Source organism: Microtus oregoni, unplaced genomic scaffold, assembly GCF_018167655.1.
Source record: "Microtus oregoni isolate MIOR12 unplaced genomic scaffold, Mior012 000019F_ref0000042, whole genome shotgun sequence".
Classification (NCBI taxonomy): domain Eukaryota; kingdom Metazoa; phylum Chordata; class Mammalia; order Rodentia; family Cricetidae; genus Microtus; species Microtus oregoni.
The window spans coordinates 35734069-35753749 of NW_024543078.1; the positions used below are offsets into that span (position 1 = coordinate 35734069).

Below are 19681 nucleotides of genomic sequence, written 5' to 3' on the forward strand. Positions count from 1 at the left end.
GGGAAAGGGGCATGCACAGGTATAGTATATGCCTTTCTGATGCCATGGGGCAAGGTGTGAACAAGAAGAAAAGTTTAGTGCTAAGTGAAAGCTGCATCGGAGCAGATCAAAACCTAAAATCCTTAGTGGAGTCGCAGGCTGTCCTGAGCACACTGGGGGTACGTCCTTTTCCCCCAGTAATTCACCGTAAAGTCATGCAGGCTGATTCAGGAGATGTGGAAGCCTGGGAACGCTGCCTAGGACCTGAATCCACTAAGCACCCCACCCCCAAAACACAAAGAAGACACTGATCCACCTGCCAAGTATATCTTGCCAGGGTGAGCATCTGAGAGCCTACACAGGCTGCCTGGGCACTGTACCAAAGAGCTATACAGCCATGTTCATAAAGATTCAAAGCATCCACCCTGAGATGTCCATCACATTAGTCAAGCCCCAGGCTAGCTGGTTCAAGCATCCATGCTGAAGGAACAAAGGGGAGGAAGCATCTGTCACCTGAGGGCTCTTGGGCAAAGCTGGGAAACTCTCCTGGGCAGACAGTGCTTTCTCCCTCTGTCCGCATCTCCCACAGCTCCCTCCCTGCCTAGCCCCCATACTTACCACAGGCCTGCCCATATGCAGTGGCCTGTACAAAGAGCACATAGAGGGGAGGTGGCAGGTGCCTCGCAGTCTCATACTGTTTGTGTGCCTGGTCAAATGGCATGAACAGGTATTCTTGCACTGGGAGGGAAGCCTGCAAGCAATAAAAGGAAAATTTAGTCTATCTGCATGGATGTTTTATGATAGTTTTGTTTTGCTTTTTGTTTGTTTGAGATAGAATTTCTTGGGTTAGCCCTGGCCATCCTGGAACTCACTCTGTAGACCAGGTTGGCCTTGAACTCAGAGATCCGCCTGTCTCTGCCTCCCAAGAGCTGGGACTAAAGTACTCAGGATGCACAGACAAGCAATCTCTGTGAGGTTGAGGCCAGCCTGGTCTATATAGGGAATTCCAAAAGCCAGGACTAGAGAGGGAGAAAGAGACCCTATCTCACAAGAGAAAACAATACAAAACAATAACAGGAAAAAAGAGATATAAGGTATATTCAAACTTATTTTATAAAACAAAACCTCCCAATTGGCAAGGTAACTGTTAATGGCTTGGTGTGACTAAAGTTTTTTTGTTTTTTTTTTTTTTACTAAGAACACACAAAACAAAATGTAGAACAGGCTAGTTTGAAACTCTTATGCAGACCAGGCTGGCCTCAAGGCATTTACCACCATCCTCAGCTTCTTGGTTTTTGAGAAATAGTCTTGCAATGTAGTCTAAGGAGCCTAGAGCCTGCTCTTTATTCAGCCCAAACTGGCCACAACGTCACAATCTTCCTGCCTCAACTTCCTAGGTCCACTACCAGCCCAGCTCCATGTCTTTTTTTTTTCCTATTATGAAGTTCTATTATAAAAATACATTTTTGTTAACAGTTCTAATTCCATGCCTATGAAGGAAAGAAGGGCAGACTTGCCAATTCCTAGAAAAATGGATTTATAATTTCCCTAGAATCCTTTCACAAAGTTACTCTATTAGCCCTTTATCTTGCTTCATAAAATTAAAAGGATTTAAATCAAATCTAGCATCACAAACCAACAAAAATCAGGTCACATACACAAATGTGTGTGTGTGTGTGTACACATTTTATAGACAGACAGAAAAACAGAGATAGAGCAAGTAAGCGAGAGGGAGATTTTATATGGGTAAAGTGGAAGCTTTTCAAATTGAGTCAAGTTCTTTTTTTCCAGAGAGCAATCCACTTTTCACCATCAGCCCCTGAGGTATCGAGTGAACCTATTAGATGTTCTCAGGAAGCAAGTTTAAATGCCTAGGGACAGCAGGCTGGTGAGGAGCATGCAGGGAAGGGGTGAACTGAACTTAACGAATCTGAGACAGTGTTACCTCAAAGCTATAGAGAGGCAATAGTCTGGGCACGTGTGTGGATGCTCCGGACCCAGTAGCCCAGTATCTCTTTACTCCAGAACATAACTTGTCTTTCCCAGATAAAGCATTCTCAGTGTAAGCTGACTAGGATGCCAGAGCTGGGAAGCCCAGAGCGAGGCCGGCCCTGTGGCCTCTGGTCTGTGGTGAAGGCAGAGCCATGCTCACCTGCATGATGCTGTTGAGGCGAGGCTGCAGGCTGCTCAGATACTCCTTCTTTACCTCAATCTCCTTCAGGATCTTCTCCTTGTTGGACAGACATTCGCGGTACTTCTCTGCCAGCCTGCAGGGGCACACAGGGCACTGTCACCAAGGCATTGCAGGGATATTGCAGCACAGCGGTTCAGATCACTCTATCGACAGCCAGCATTCTGTGCTGAGTCCTTTGTCCATACGAGCACCATCAAACTTAGTAATTGCATAAATCCTCGAATATGTTGACTTAAAACATTTTTATTACATCTCTTTATTTTGTGTGTGGGACAGGGTGAGAGCACATGTATCATAGCATGCATGTGAAAGTCAGAGAATAACCCACCTACCATGTGGTTTCCAGGGATCAAACCCAAGTTGTCAGGCTAGAAATTAACCCCTGAGCTGTGTCATTGGCCCTTTATTTAACAAGGTCAAGCTGGTCTTGAACTCGTGACAAGCTTCCTGCATCAGTCTTCCAAGGGAAAACATGACAAATGTGAGCCACCATTCGCAGACGTCAGACATTTTTTTCCTTTCCTTTCCTTTCCTTTCCTTTCCTTTCCTTTCCTTTCCTTTTCATTCCCCTTCCTCTTTTTCTCATTGTGAGACAGGGTTCTACTAAGTTATACATGTTAACCTTTGTCTTGTTAGGGCTTCTAGTTGTGATAAAACAAGACAAAAAGCAACTCAGGGAGAAAAGGGTTACTTCATCTTACAATTCTAGGAAGGAACTCATTTAGGAACTGGGGGGCCAGAACTGGGCCACGGAGGAATGCTGCTTATTGGCTGGTTCCGCACAGCTTGCTCAGTTTGTTTTATTTCTCTCTTTTTTTTTTTTTTTTTTTTTTTTTTTTTTGGTTTTTCAAGACAAGGTTTCTCAGTACAACAGCTCTGCTTATCCTGGAACTCACTTTGTAGACCAGGCTAGCCTTGAACTTGAGATCCACCTGCCTCTACCTCCCAAATGCTGGGATTAAAGGAGTGTGCCACCACTGCCCAGCTCAGTTTGTTTTCTTATACACCCAAGGACCACCTAACTAGGGCTAGCACTGACCACAGTGGGCTGGACCCTTCCACATAAATCAAGAAAATGCTCCACAGAGTGACCTACAGGCCAATCTTAAAGAGGCATTTTCTCAGTGAAGTTCCTTCCTCTCAGATGTCTCTAGCTTGTATCAAATTGACAAAAAATTTGTCAGCACAGGGCTGGAGAGATGGCTCAGCAGTCAAGAGCACTGGCTGCTCTTCCAGAGGACCTGCATTCAATTCCCAGTACCCATATGGTAGATCACAACTGTCTGTAACTCCAGTTCTAGGGAATCTGGTACCCTTACACTGATATCAGTGCACATAAAAACAAATATTTTTCAAAAGGAAGATATGAAGTCATAAAGAAATAATATTTAAAAAAATTAGCCAGTACAACCTTTTCTTTGAGTACTTTGAGCTCCCTTTGTAGCTCAGGCTAGCCCAGCCTCCCAAGAAGTTAGGATTAAAGATCTATACTACCAGGCCTAGCAAGAAGATTTTTTAAAAATATTTATTTATTTATTTATTTATTTTGTATACAATATTAGTTTCCATGTCTGCCTACATTCCAGAAGAGGGCATCAGACCTCATTATAGATGGCTGTAAGCCACCATGGTTAAAAAGTCATAGTCCCAGCATACTCCTTAGTCCCAGCATCTAGGAGTCAGAAGCAGGTGGATTTGAGAGGCCATCCTGGTCTACATACTGTGTTCCAGACCAGCCAAGGCTATAATAATGAGACCCTGTCTTAACAAAAAAACAAAACGAAACTAAACAAAAAACTTCTAAAAAAGAACAACAGAAACCAAACAAATAAAATAAAAACATTAAAAAAGAAAAGTTGGTCAGATCTCTGTGAGTTTGAGGCCAACCTGGTGGTATATAGAGCTAGTTTCAGGATAGCCAGGATTACACAGAGAAATCTTTTTTTTTTTTTTTTTTTTTTGGTTTTCGAGACAGGGTTTCTCTGTAGCTTTGGTTCCTGTCCTGGAACTATCTTGTAGACCAGGCTGGCCTCGAACTCCCAGAGATCCACCTGCCTCTGCCTCCCGAGTGCTGGGATTAAAGGCGTGCGCCACCACTGCCCAGCTATTTTTTTGAGAAATCTTGTCTCAAAAAAAAAAAAAAAATCCAAAGGGGGCTGGAGAGATGGCTCAGCAGTAAAGAGCACTGGCTGTTCTTCCAGAGGTCCCGGGTTCAATTCCCAGCACCCACGTGACAACTAACAACTGTCTGTAACTCCAGTTTCTGGGGATCTGATATCTTCACAAAATACCAATGCACATAAAGTAAAAATAGGCAAATTATTAAAAAAAAAAAGAAAGAAAAGACCAAAACCCAAAACAAACAAAACTTAAAAAAAAAATCCGAAAACAAAAAGAAAAGTTGAGAGTACAAAGCAGTAACATCAGTCTCCCAAGAGGCTGAAGCAGGAGGATTTCAAATTTAAGACTTACTGGAGTAGCAAAGTGAGTTCAGGGCCAGCGTGGTCACAGAGCAAGGTCCCGTCTCACAGCAAATAAACAAACAGGGTGAAAATAGTCTGAGGCTATGTGCAGTGCAGTGACAGAATCCTCGTTTACATGCGCGAGGTTCTGGGTTCCAAGCCCAGTACCAAAAGCAAAACAAAATAACCCCACCTCCACCAATAAAAACAAAACCACCTTTAAGAAGCATTATTTATTATAGTACAATATGGAAACACCCTAAAAAGTCTGAAAGAGGAATGGTTTCTGATTTTTCTATGCCTAGGATTGTGACTGTGGTACAACCTTCTGAAATAATGCTTACAAAGTTTTTTAAGACAATAAGCTTACAGATGTGGAGAATACAAAATTCAGAGTTAGACCTACATGGTTAGATCTATAGGGGTGCAGCTCAGTGGTAAAGCACTTGCTTAATACGTATGAGGACTTAGAGTGGATCCCCAGCATTGCAGGCAGAGATTGATTCCTTTTTTTGTTTTATCAACTTGACACACACCACAGTTATCTGGAAGAGGAACCTCAGTCTAGAAAATGCCTTCATCAGATTGGCCTGGAGAAGGGCCAGCATACTGTGAGCAGTGCCGCCCTCTGGGCTAGTGCTGAGCAAGCCAAGAGGAGTAGGCCAGTAACAGCATTCCTCCATTGATCTGCTCCAGTTAAGAACTGCAGCCTCCTGCCTGGCTGCCCTCAGTGAGCTGAAACACACCCTCCCCAACAAGTCACTTTTGGTCACAGTGTTTATCACAGCAATAGAAAGCCTAACCAAGATAAACAGAGGCAGGCTGATTCAGTGAATTCAAGACCAGCCTGGTCTACACAATGAGTTCCAGGACAGTCAGAGATACACAGAGAAACCCTGTCTTGAAAGAAAAAACAAAAAAACTAAAAGGACAAGCAGCAACAAAGAGTTTAAGATATAGTACAGCTGGTAGAATGCTTGCCTAGCACCACATAAATCCAGATGTCATGGTACTTACCTATAATCCCAGCACTTGGGAGGTGGAGGCAGGAAGAGCAGAAGTTCAGAGTCACAGTAAGTGGATAAAGGCACTTGCTGTGCAAGCCTGATGACCTGAGAGCAATCCCAGAACTCACAAAAGGGGGAAGGAGAGAACCAACTCCAAAGTTGTCCTCTGACTTCCATACACTTGTTATGGTACATACACCATGCACACACACAATAATAAAAGGTAAAATTAAAAACAGTATTACGAGTCCATGATGGACGGTGGTGGCGCACACCTTTCATCCCAGCACTTGGGAGGCAGAGGCACGCAGATCTCTGTGAGTTCGAGGCCATCCTGGTCTACAAGAGCTAGTTCTGGGACAGCCAGGGTTACATAGAGAGACTCTATCTCAAAAACCCAAAATAAAAATAGTAATCATTTAAAAGGAAAAAAAATAATTTCATTCTCATTTATTAACATTTTTTAAGATTTTATTTTTAAATTGTGTGTGTGAGTGTGTGTGTGTGTGTGTGTGTGTGTGTGTGTGTGTGTGTGTGTTGGAGGTTTATGTACATGAGTGCAGGTATCCAAAGATGACAAACATTAGATCCCCGGAGCTGGAGTTACAGGTGAAAGTGAGTTAGCTTAAATAGGTGATAGGAACTCAACCCGGGTCCTCTGGAAGAGCCACTATGTGTTTCTAACCACTGATTCAGCTCTCCAGCCCCTCAGGGGTTACAATTTCAAAGGAAAAAAATTACTTTCATGCCCAGACATGGTAGTAGCATGCCTGTAGTTCTAACCACTGGGAAGATGGGGCAAGAAGAGGGCTTGTGCAGCAGTTTGTGACCAGTTGAGGCAATATTGAAAAACCTGCCTTTGGACACTGGATTTTGAATAGTGTTAAGAATGCTAAAAACTGGGGGCTGGAGAGATGGCTCAGTGGTTAAGAGCATTGCCTGCTCTTCCAAAGGTCCTGAGTTCAATTCCAAGCAACCACATGGTGGCTCACAACCATCTGTAATGAGGTCTGGTGCCCTCTTCTGGCCTGCAGGCATACACACAGACAGAATATTGTATACATAATAAATAAATAAATATTTAAATATTTTAAAAAAAGAATGCTAAAAACTATGGGGACTTTTAGAGATGGACTGGATATATTCTGCATTACGGAATGGATATGAGCCTATGATTACAAAAAGGAGATATAGATATGCCTGGTGTCACCTTGACAAAGGACGGGGTTGTGATGGTTAATACTGACCCGAATGGATGAGATCTAGAATCTCCTAGAGGGCCAACAAGTTAAAGAGCTTGCTCAAGCCTGATGACTGGAGTTCACTTCCCAAAACCCACTGCCGAAGGAACAAAATAAAACTCGTCTTCTCTCGGGGGCTGGAGAGATGGCTCAGAGGTTAAGAGCATTGGCTGTTCTTCCAAAGGTCCTGAGTTCAATTCCCAGCAACCATATGGTGGTTCACAACCATCTGTAATGAGATCTAGTGCCCTCTTCTGGCCTGCAAATATATGTGCAGGCAGAACATTGTATACATAATAAATAGATCTTTAAAAAAAAAATCGTCTTCTCACCTCCCCATGTATGAGCATACCTCCCCACCCCCCCCCCCCACACACAATTAGAATCACCTAGGAGATGAGTCTTCTGGAATATCCTTGAGGGAGAATCTTGACTAGGTTAATGGAGGTGGGAAAACTCACTCTAAAGAGGGTAGCAGGGCTGGGCAGATGTCTCAGCAGGTAAGAATATCTACGACTCTTGCAGAAAATTGGGGCTCAGTTTCTGGTACCCACTGTCTTCAGGCAGCTCACAACCATTACATGTAACTCCAGTTCTTTGTCTGACCACTTGCTTTGGATGGCGTTAGTTGTCTCACTATCAAAGGGCTAGGCAACCACGTTTTGTGTGGCAGGTGCAAATTGTACTTTGTCAGGTCATTTAGGATTTTGACTGCCATACACTGCAGAAATATGGGCCTGTATAATCCAGCCCTACAATTTGTGTGGTTAAAGAGGTCAGAGAAGAGGAAGCACTACCTTTTCCGCTGCTCCAGCTCCCAGTCCAAACGGGCCAAGGTCTGTTGGTGGGGGTCTCCCATGGTGATTTCAGCCTTGCTGATGTTGGGTGGAGCCTCTGTATAAAATTCCTCTAAACTGACCAGATCAATTTCTTCATGCTTTGACCTGTAAGCAAAAACTAAGTTATCAGGCACCCATTTTCAGGACTCCGAACTGTGACTTTCTAGGAGCAGCTGATCGATTTATCCCCATGCAGCTCCACATACAGCTACTTGAGATCTTGAATTCTCTCAGCAAATGCTCAATGACAGACATTTCAGTATGGCAAAAGGCTATTAGTGACAACCACAAGGCCATTTGTCCATGTTGCCCAATCTATTTGTCAACAAATTAGTTGAATACTTGAAAAGGATGTTTGATGAATTTACAAATGTCTCCTGGTTGAACAGGAGAACTATTAGCCAAGAAACTCAGAATTCCCATCGTCTAGGTTCATGCCATCATATTGAAACCAAGATAAGACACGTCATCGCAAAGGAATAAGCCTAGGCGTCTACACCTAACTTTAAGACATTTCACTAGAAAAAGCCAGACTGGCAGAACTGGATGTGGAAAAAAAAATCTAGTGGCTTTAATTTCTGCTTGTTTCTAAGTATTCTTATAAAAGAAGCCTGATTCTGCACTGGGGAAATACGCATCAGAGTTACCATACATTAATAAGCACCATGTGAGGTGGGGACGGCACACACCTGTAATCCAACACTCAGGAGGCAGAGGCAGGCGGATCTCTATGAGTTCGAGGCCATCCTGGTCTACAGCGTGAGTTCTAGGATAGTTAGGGCTACACAGAGAAACCTGGTCTAGAAAAATCTCAAAAATAAAATAAGCACCTATTATATGCTATCCTCACCTCATCTAGTTCTTAAAGATGAGGATTTTATCTCCATTTAAAATTCATTACTTATTATATAGATTAGCTATACTTTATTTTTTTCCCATTTTTCTTGTTTGTTTGAGACAGGGTTTCTCTGTGTAGCCCTGGCTGTTGAGGGACTCACCCTGTAGACCAGGATGGCCTCGAACTCAGAGAGCTACTTGCCTTTGCCTGCCAAGTGCTAGGGTTAAAGTTGTGCACCATCACTGCCTGGCTCTTTTTCCAATGTTTCCAAGATCATACAGCTAGTAAGGGGCAAAGCCTGGATGTTAACTCCAAAGCTCATGATCCTTCTCTGTGGCCACCTGCCTGAGTTCTATTATATTCTGACTTTGCCAACTTCCATCAAAACAATGATATGATTATAGAGTAGAGCATCACATTCGTGTTGTTTTTACACATTTTCAACTGTCACAATGTCAAAAATAGTATTGGAGAGGGAGATGTTGACCAACAGGTACATTATTTTTTCAATAGAGCAAGTAGGTGCTGGTATTCTAGCACAGTACGTAGATATAATAATAATACATGTTGAGGAGAAAGAACTGCTTTTAACAAGTGCTGAGCCCAAAATGCAAAAAGTCAGAGGTTTCCACAGTTCTTTGTGTAGTTTGAAATGACTGCTTGAGATTCTCCCCCTCCAAGTAATCCCCAAATCCTGCAGTCTTTAAGCTTGCTGATGCTCCTATAAAGAAGGGATCACTCACACCATGAAGAACAAGCATTACCACATGTACATCAAAGCCCTGTCCCCCAAACTCACTTGAACTCCAGGCATTTGGTGATTTCCTTCTGCAGGTGCATCACTTCGTAGAGCAGGTTCTGCAGCTGCAGGTGGTAGGCATCAACTTTCTGCTTGGCCTGAAGGAAGACGAGGTGAGCAGGGCAATTTAGGGCAAGACTGAGTATCAGCAAGTCAGATCAGTCAGTTACAGTGGGGACAGAGAATAGTCAGGCTATTAATTTCAACTCTACCTCATGGGTCTGATCTCTTCCTTTCTTTAACCTGATGTGAGCTAATCGGTTAAGCTTCTTTAGAGTCATGAAATGCACACAGCTCTGGATCCTTCGTTCTTCAATTTCAATGGCCTGTGCACAAAAAAATGGTAAAGACCAACAGATGATGGATCAGATCCCTTCACACCCTAGCTGCTGCCAAGCCAACACCATCCAGGGCCATAAACAAACTCTAAAGGGAGCCTGGAAACAGAAGACTGACCACGTAGCCAACAGTCTGCAGAGCAGCATGCCTAAGTTTTATTGTGACTACTGGGGTATATATCTTACCCATGGCTCTCCATCTGTGAGAGAGACACACGGCATGATCTGTGATGTGTATCTTAGCCATGGCTCTCTGTGAGAGAGACACACTGCACAGTCTGTGATGTGTATCTTAGCCATGGCTCTCCATCTGTGAGAGAGACACACGGCACAGTCTGTGATGTGTATCTTAGCCATGGCTCTCCATCTGTGAGAGAGACACACGGCATGATCTGTGATGTGTATCTTAGCCATGGCTCTCCATCTGTGAGAGAGACACACGGCACAGTCTGTGATGTGTATCTTAGCCATGGCTCTCCATCTGTGAGAGAGACACACGGCACAGTCTGTGATGTGTATCTTAGCCATGGCTCTCCATCTGTGAGAGAGACACACGGGCACAGTCTGTGATGTGTATCTTAGCCATGGCTCTCCATCTGTGAGAGAGACACACGGCATGATCTGTGATGTGTATCTTAGCCATGGCTCTCCATCTGTGAGAGAGACACACGGGCACAGTCTGTGATGTGTATCTTAGCCATGGCTCTCCATCTGTGAGAGAGACACACGGCATGATCTGTGATGTGTATCTTAGCCATGGCTCTCCATCTGTGAGAGAGACACACTGTACAGTCTGTGATGTGTATCTTAACCATGGCTCTCCATCTGTGAGAGAGACACACAGCAGTGGTCAGAAACACAGAGAGAATGTGAAGAACTTAACATCAGAAACGGATGGAGGAGCAGGCCCAGAGCCTGACTGACAACACAACGGCTGCATTTCAACAAGGAAAGATACCTCCAGCTCCATTCTTTCCTCTTCCTCCTCCTGCAAGGGCCCATGATCCCACCTCCCCCGAGTCTCACTCCTGGAATGAGGCCAACTGTGGGTAGCCCTATGATGGTGGCCACTCGGCCTGGCATGACTCGGCCAGACAGAAAGGCTCTTTATCAGTTTTGTATTTCTTGTTCTGTTTCAGTAGAAGATCAGGGTGCTGAGCCTGAGTGTTTTTTAGCTGCAAGAGAAGGAAGGCTTCCCCCTTCCTAACAGACGGAACAGTTTTGTAGGGGAGAAGTAGGATTTAAAAAGTGCAGCTTTCACTTACATTGTGAGATGTGAAACTAAAACTGTCAGCTGTTTTAAAGGGAGGGAGGGAAAACATGATGATACACGCCTTTAACCCTTGATGTGGGAGTCCCCTCTGTGTGCTGTGATTACCATTAATGAATAAAGAAACTGCCTTGGCCTGTTGATAGGGCAGAACTTAGGTAGGCGGGGAAGACAGAACTGAATTCTGGAAGGAAGAAGGCAGAGTCAGGGAGATGCCTTGGAGCTGCTGCTGCCAGAGTCAGACATGCCGAAACTTTGCTGGTAAGCCACAACCTCGTGGTGATACACGGATTAATGGAGATGGGTTAAATTAAGATGTAAGAGTTAGCCAATAAGAAGCTAGAGCTAATAGGCCAAGCAGTGATTTAAATAATACAGTTTCTGTGTGATTATTTCGGTTCTGGGCAGCAGGGATGAACAAGCAGGTCCTCCTCCAACAAACCCTAGCACTGAGAAGGCAGAGGCAAGAGTTCAACAACATCCTGATCTACACAGGGAGTTCTAAAGACAAAGAGAGAAAGAAATAAAAAGGAAAGAAGACAACTAGTTCACATAATAATATCTACACCTACTGATCCTATGGAGACCCTCACCACAGCAATGCCATGCCATAAAACTCGGACTCTTATAAATATATGACAGCAATAAACGTAACGGCTATGAAGCTTGGTAATAATAATAGAGCTATAGAATGTAATAATATTAACAATACTGCCGGGCGGTGGTGGCGCACGCCTTTAATCCCAGCACTCGGGAGGCAGAGGCAGGCGGATCTCTGTGAGTTCGAGACCAGTCTGGTCTACAAGAGCTAGTTCCAGGACAGGCTCCAAAACCACAGAGAAACCCTGTCTCGAAAAACCAAAAAAAAAAAAAAAAAAAAAAAAAAATTAACAATACTGGTCATCATACATGAAAATAAGTAAGACTGCTGGAAAAAGTGAATTCTTCTTTAACCCACCAGTTTCATTTTCAGATATACTGTTCTGTTTCCTATCTGCCCAATTCATCTAACATCCAAGACCATTTTAGGCTCTATGATTTACTTGCACATACTTCCTAATAGTTAGCAGAATACCTGAAATGTAAAAAATATTAAGTAGATAATATTAAATTATTATAATCATAGAAAAAAGTTATCTTGTGCTTTTTTTTTGTTTTTTTGAGACAGGTTTTCTCTGTGTAACCAGGCTGTCCTCGAACTCACAGAGATCCGCCTGCCTCTGCCTCCCAAGTGCTGGGACTAAAGGTGTGTGCCACCACCGCAATACTGTACCTTTATTACTATGATAGGAGATTGGACTAACAATTTAATAGGCAGCTCTCTGGAAGCTCCAGTCGCCAACCCTAATCACAGCTGGGACAGAGTACAAGATCAGGAAGAACCTAGTGGCTGCAAAGGGAGCCCCGGCTGTGCAGACACACACCAGGTTTAGCATGCCTAGCCTTTCTCCTTACCACATCCTTGCTGCCCTTGCTCTTCAGGTCCTGGATCTCGGCCATCAACCTTTGTAGCTCCTGGCAAGTATACTTGTAGAGATCATAGTCTCTGCCAGGGTCCCGCAGGTCAACCTCAGCCTCCTCGCTGTAGTATTTGCCTTCCTGGGGAGGAAAGGAGAAAGGGCTTGGGTAGAGGGTGGAAGTCTCCCTGCCAGGATCACAGACAGTAAGAATGAGAGCCTTCTATATGTAAGAACATTACAGTGTTGGTGCGACCGGTCTGGCCATGCCAGGCCAACTAGGACTACACAGTGAGACACTGTTTTACAAAACATAACTTTACAAAGAAACCCCAAACCAGGGCATTTATGGAATTGGTCCTTTTGTTGTTGTTTTGGGTTTTTTTGTTTGCTTGTTTTGTTTTTTAACACAGGATTTCTCTGTGTAGTCCTGCCTGTCCCAGAACTTGCTTTGTACATGATTGGGCTGGCCTCGAACAGAGATCTGCCTGCCTCTGCCTTCCCAAGTGCTTGGATTAAAGCATGAGCTACCACCCAGAGATTCTCAAATAAAAATTTCAATTACTTATTTATTTATTTATGGTTTTTTTTTTTTTTTTGGTTTTTTTCGAAACAGGGTTTCTCTGTGGTTTTGGAGCCTGTCCTGGAACTAGCTCTTGTAGACCAGGCTGGTCTCGAACTCACAGAGATCCGCCTGCCTCTGCCTCCCGAGTGCTGGGATTAAAGGCGTGCGCCACCACCGCCAGGCTGGTTTTTTTTTTTTTTTTTTGAGGCAGGATTTCCTCTGTGAAACAGCCCTGGTCATCCTGGAGCTCACTCTGTAGACCAGGTTGGTCAATAATTTATTTTTGTTTTGTTTTGGTTTGTTTTGGTTTCAAGATAGGGTTTCTCTGTGTAGCTTTGGAACCTCTCCTGAAACTCACTCTGTACACCAGGCTGGCCTTGAACCTATAGAGATCCACCTGCCTCTGCCTCCCAAGTGCTGGGATTAATGGTATACCACCATCACTTGGCAATAATTTGTTTAATATTTTGAAATTATGCATATGTGTGTATCTGAAAGTGGTTATAGGCATGTGGAAGTCAAAGGCATTGGGCGCTCTGGGAGCTGGAGCTATAGGGGATTTAAGCCACCAAATACAAGTGCTAGGAGCTTAACTTAGGTCCTTTGCAAACAGTTTAATTGAGCTCTTATTTGCTGAGGCATTTCTCCAGCCCCTAAAATGTTTTTCTCGTTTTCAAAATAGAAACCTCTGTGTTTTTTTGATTATGGAATAATGCATACTTGATGTCAAGACTTCAGGAAAGAGACATATCAAAAACAAAGTAAAATATGACCTGTGAGGTCAACCTAATGACCTGAGTTCTGGACTGCCAGACCTGAAGGAGATGACTCCCATAAGCTATTCTCTGAGTATTAGATGTGCGCCATGGTCCACTAGTGCCACATACCCCAAATATACACAACACATTTTTTTTTTTTTTTAGTCTTTTGAGACAGGGTTTCTCTGTGGCTTTGGAACCTGTCCTGGAACTAGCTCTGTAGACCAGGCTGGTCTCGAACTCACAGAGATCCGCCTGCCTCTGCCTCCCGAGTGCTGGGATTAAAGGCGTGTGCCACCATCGCCTGGCAACACATTTTTTTAATGGCCTGTAATTTCACTTCTCATCCCAAAACAACTTTACTGTGAATACTGTGAATTTTTATTTTTAACTAAGCTAGGATCACATTGTCCATGCTGATTAAGGAAACTTCACATCCAGATAAACACAGATGTTTGCCTTAATAAATAAGGTAAAGGAAGATACCAAATATCAACACCCAATATCAGCCTACAGACACAAACATACAATGTGTGCACACATACATACATGTGTACCCACACACATATGAACATATATACACAAACAAAAACTTAAAAAGCACTATTTGCCAGGCATTGTGGCCTATTCCTATAATCATCACACTTGGAAGATGGAGGCAGGACAATGTTGACTTCAAGCCAGCTTGGACTATAACACAAGACCTAAAATCAAATTAACAATGCTATAGTCAGCCGGGCGGTGGTGGCGCACGCCTTTAATCCCAGCACTTGGGAGGCAGAGGCAGGCGGATCTCTGTGAGTTCGAGACCAGCCTGGTCTACAAGAGCAAGTTCCAGGAAAGGCTCCAAAACCACAGAGAAACCCTGTCTCGAAAAAACCAAAAAAAAAAAAAAAAAACAATGCTATAGTCAGAGCAAACACAGAAAATCTCTACATTAATTTTGATTTCCTTAAACTAAAGGGAAAAACTGTGTTTCATTTTCTCTTCACTTTATTCTTTCCATAAATTCCCATTTAAATGTATTAGAATTAATTCAGAGAGTCTTAGTATAGCTCAGTGATTAAGAGCACCTGCTGATCTTGGAGAAGACCCAGCTTCAATCCCCAGCAACCACATGGTGGCCCACAATTGTCTGTAACTCCAGTTTCATGGGAACCAGGACCTTCTTCTGATCTCTACAGGTACTGCACACACATGACTCACGCAAAAAAACTTAAAACACATAAAAATATTTTTTAATGAGTTCTGGGTGGTAAAAGAGGACTTATTTTCTGCACTTGTTTATATGTTTTTACCTGGGCTGGAGAGATGGCTCAGCAGTTAAAAGCACTGGCTTCTCTTCCAGGGGACCCATGTTCAATTCCCAGTACCCACATGGCAGTTCATAGCTGTCTGTAACTCCAGTTCCAGGGGATCTGACACCCTCATACAGACATGCATGCAGGCAAAACACCAATGCACTAAAACAGAAATAAATCAATCTTAAAAAAAAAAAAAAGTCACCAGAGAGTGGTGGCTCATGCCTGTAATCCCAGCACTTGGGAGGCAGAGGCAGGCAGATCTCTGTGAGTTCAATGGTCTACAGAGTGAGTTCCAGGACAGCCAAAGTTACACAGGGAAACCCCGTCTCAAAAATAAAATAAAATAAATCTGTGCCTGTGAGTTAAACAAATATACAAATTATAAAAGCATTGGCTTATTTCTTGATAGGAGGCTCTAATCCAGGGCCTTGTACAGTCTGAACACAGGCTCTACCACTAATTGGCACATAAACCCATGTTGCTTTTTTTTTAATATTTTTATTTATTTATTATGTATACAATACTCTTTCTGCGTGTATGCCTGCAAGCCAGAAGAGAGCACCAGACCTCATTACAGATGGTTGTGAGCCACCATGTGGTTGCTGGGAATTGAACTCAGGGCCTTTGAAAGAGCAGGCAATGCTCTTACCCTCTGAGCCATCTCTCCAGCCCCCCATGTTGCTTTTTAATTTAAATTTAATCTGATTTGTTTCCTTAGTCTATTTCAATAAACAAGCCAGCTGTGGTGGCACACACCAGTAATCCAAGTATATCCAAATGATGATCCAAGATATCTCTAGCTTGGAGCTAACCTTGACTACATAGTGAGACCCTGTTTCAAAACAACAGAAACCAACCAATCAGCCTGGGGCTGATAACTCAGCATTTAGCAGTAACCAGTGCTCTTCCAAAGGACCTGACTCAATTCCCAGGACCTGCACAACAGCTTACAACCATCTCACTCCAGGTCCAGGCATTTGATGCCCTCTTCTGGCCTCCAGGGGCACTGCACACATGTGTGCACAGACACAGATGCAGGCAAAACATCCATATGCTTAAAATTAAGACCCTGCTGATGACAAGAACTCCTGGGCCAAGCTGGGTGGTGGTGCATACCTTTAATCCCAGCACTCGGGAGGCAGAGGCAGGCAGATCTCTGTGAGTTTGAGGCCAGCCTGGTCTACAAGAGCTAGTTCCAGGATAGGCTCCAAAGCTACAGAGAAACCCTGTCTCGAAATAACAAAATAGAATGAAATTTCTTGGTCTTGGAAGCTCTAGAGCTGTGCAGTCAGCGCAAGCAAACCTTAGGACCATAGGAAAGCTGGGAACAGCATGCTGGAACATGCTCTCTGTGCAGGTATTGATCATACCCAATATTTGCACTTGATGTGAATATTCATCTTTTGTCATATCATGGGAATTCTAGTTACCTGGTCTAGTATGGACAACCAGAAGTCTCTGGACACTCCTGGACAGTCATTTGGCCAGTCTGTACTTTTCCAGCAGCACAGAACCCTGGCTAACTTTACCTGCTCTGTGTCAGATCGATTCCGTTTCCCTTCAGTTGGGGCTCCGTCACTTCGGATCACTTTGGGCTTCCGTTTTTTGCTGGATTCTGATGACATTGTTGCTCTTCCAGGTCAGAGAGCTATTAAGAAGAGAAAGCTTTTAAAGATTTCCCAGAGGGTCTGGATGGATGTCTCAGCAGTTAGGAGCACTTGTGGCTTTTCCAGAGGACCCTGTTTGACTCCCAGAACCCAGCCAACAGTTCATAACCATCTAGAACTACTGTTCCAGGGCACCCAATGCCCTCTGACCTCTGCAAATACCAACTGCATATGTGGTGCACAGGTATAGATGTTGGCAAAACATATACACTTAGAAAGTGATAATTGAAAAATATATTGCACAAAAATTTCAAAGAATTAATAAAACTATTTATTTTTATTTTTAGAAAGAAAAGGGCTGGAGATATGGCTCAGTAGTTAAGAGCACTAGCTGCTCTTCCAGAGGACGCATGTTCAGTTCCCAGCACCCAAATGGTAGCTCACAACTGTCTATAACTCTAGTACCAGTGAATCCAACACCCTCACACAGACATACATTCAGGCAAAATACAATTACATAAAATTAAAAGAAATGAATCATTTTTAAAAAGAGAAAAAAAGAAATGCCAATGAAAGAGCTGATTCTTAACCAAGACAAACGGATAGCCAAACTAACCAAAAGAGAGACTCTGTCAAACAAAAAGATTTTTCAGAATTCAACTTGGAGACCTTCCCACCTCAGCCTCAGCAGTGCTGAGATTATAGCTGGGGGTCACCATGCTGTGTTATCTCTTTTTCATTTTTCTTTTTCTTTGTTTTTCTAGACAGGGTCTCTCTGTGTAGCCCTGGTTATCCTGGAACTCGCTTTGTAGACCAAGCTGGCCTTGAACTCACAGAGATCCACCTACCTTTGCTTCCCAAGTGCTGGGATTAAAGGCGTGCGCCGCCACCACTGCCCGGCTTGTGTGTTATCCTTTTCAACTTTAAAAAGAAAAATTCTGGCCAAGTATGATGGGTGGACACCTCTAATCCCAGCACTCTAGGGGTGAGGAGCAGAGGCAGATGGATCTTTGTGAGGTTGATCACAGCCTGGTCTACATACTGAGACACTGTCTCAAAAAACAAAAATCACGTCACGAAGACAAATTTTGATTGCTTCAAGTACATCTAGTTTCCTACTCTGTCGTTAGCATTTACAAATGTCAAGGTTCTTATAAGAAATGGATTCTCTCTCAGAGCCTTGGACAGGGAAACTAAGGCAGAATTTATCAATAACCATCTGTTTTCATTATTTATGTTTATTATGCAATTCTATCATTATCATAAGACAAGTGCAACCAGTTTCCTGTTTATGGTACACAGACCTCAAGTTTTCTACCAAAGTCAGTTTAAGCTTAGAAAGTGACTGTGAGGTTGAGAATGCAATCCGGGTGGTGGAGTGCTTGCCTAGCCTCCTCAAAGATCTGGGTTTGAACTCCTGGACCTGAGAAAACTGTCTGGGACATTCCTGCCAAAATCACTCTGGAGGTAGAGGCTGCAAGATAAGAAGTTCAAGATCATCCTTTGCTATATGGTGGACTAAACGTCAGCAGGGACCACATAATAAAATCCTGTCTCACAGGAAAAAACGGCGGGAAGATGGGCTGAGACATCAGTAACCACAACACTTGACTGAGGCAGAAGGATCTCCGCGAATGTGAAGCCAGCAGGGGGAGCTACCGGTAAGAATGGACTCCAGTGACTGCATTTAAAAACTTCATTGAGAAAGGGCAGGTGGTACATACATCTTCTTACTACTTAGGCCTTTGCAATGTGACTTTTAAAAAAAATATTGTTTTATTTTTCTTAAAAATAAGATAAATAAAATAGTGAAACAACTACATTAAGTCCGGCCAGCTAGCTAGGAAACGGAGGTGACATTAGGAAAAAAAAGCCCAGCCTCCCTCCCCTCCTAGCGTACGCATTTTGTTTTTATTGCTCTCAGCCTTTACGCAGCAGCAATAAATGCGTTCATCTTTCTTCACTACTACTCCCAGCAGTCGTTTGCAGCGTTAAGTGAAGAGAGCGCCGGTCTCTCAGAAGGGCCTCAGGGCGGCTGCGAGTGACAGTTCATCAAGCGGCGGGCTCATCTGACAAAAGCCACAAAGGTGGCATCGAAAACCTGGGAAATCCCACCGTCACACCGGAGCGCTTCCCCTCACACACACGCAAAAGGACCATAAGGAAGGTGTCAGCACCTCCACTGCCTTCAGCACCCCCGGGAGACTCAAAGGATGGAGCTCCGGCGAGTTCCCAGGAGGGGAAAACAGCCACGAGCCCCGTGGGAGCCCCGTGGAAGCCCCGCGGGTGAGCACCCCAGCCCGGGGAATACGCGTCGTTCCGTCGGCACCTCAGGCCCCGCGCGCCCCGCAACCCCAAACCACAGCACTCGACTCTCGCTCACCACAATGCTCCTCACGCCTTCCAGCCAGGCGGCCACTTCCGGCTCACGACCATAGAGAACCGGAACAAAAGAGATATTGGCCGGAAGTGAGATACAAAGACCAGATGCAGCATGGGAAGCAAGGAAGGGGCGGATAAGCGGCTGGGAAACCTTTCTAATGGACCCTCTGAAACTGGGAAACTGCGGCAAAGAGGACCAAGAGCCTGTGTTCCGTTACTTTAATTTGCGATATGCTCAAGGAAGCACAGGAATGTCGCTGTGCCATAGCTTGGACCCTAGTGGATTTGCCTCCTCTGTGCGAGACAGAGTCTCATTCTGTAGCACTGGCTGAGCTTTAACGCTGTGTAGCTGATCTCTAACTCACCGGGGTCCGCCTGCCTTGGCCTCACTGGAATTAAAGGCCTGTGTCACCACGCCCGGCTCTAACTTGACTTCTTGACTCTGTCAGAGTTACTACACCGTAGGCGGCAGTAACTTAGGCAGGGGCATAATCCCTTGTTACACCTATTCCGCCTTCCACAAGTGAATCACTTTCATGTTAGGTTTGATTTTTCCAAAGACAAAAATCGTCATTCCAATGCAGTATTCAAAAACTTCCCGTGTTTCTTATCCCTGGTATTTCTGGAGTAAATCCTGCTTG

General features: G+C 44.0%; 1 protein-coding gene across 3 annotated transcripts in view; it reads right to left on the reverse strand.

Annotated features, from left to right (window-relative positions):
• The window catches only part of LOC121459428 (THO complex subunit 5 homolog), a 34627-nt gene extending 15515 nt beyond the window's left edge, over positions 1–19112 (reverse strand). For 2 of the 3 annotated variants that reach the window (XM_041669188.1, XM_041669186.1), the window contains exons 1-8: positions 19042–19112; positions 16581–16699; positions 12423–12566; positions 9572–9685; positions 9360–9457; positions 7681–7827; positions 2132–2246; positions 598–730 (exon numbers count right to left, since the gene is read on the reverse strand). In XM_041669188.1, coding sequence (XP_041525122.1) covers positions 598–730; positions 2132–2246; positions 7681–7827; positions 9360–9457; positions 9572–9685; positions 12423–12566; positions 16581–16676 — 847 coding nt within the window. In that variant the 5' untranslated portion in view covers positions 16677–16699; positions 19042–19112. Of the gene's footprint in view, positions 1–597; positions 731–2131; positions 2247–7680; positions 7828–9359; positions 9458–9571; positions 9686–12422; positions 12567–16580; positions 16700–18835; positions 18856–19041 lie in introns of those variants that run through there. The other variant, XM_041669187.1, reaches the window with a different exon arrangement.
• Between the last annotated feature and the right edge of the window lie 569 nt (positions 19113–19681).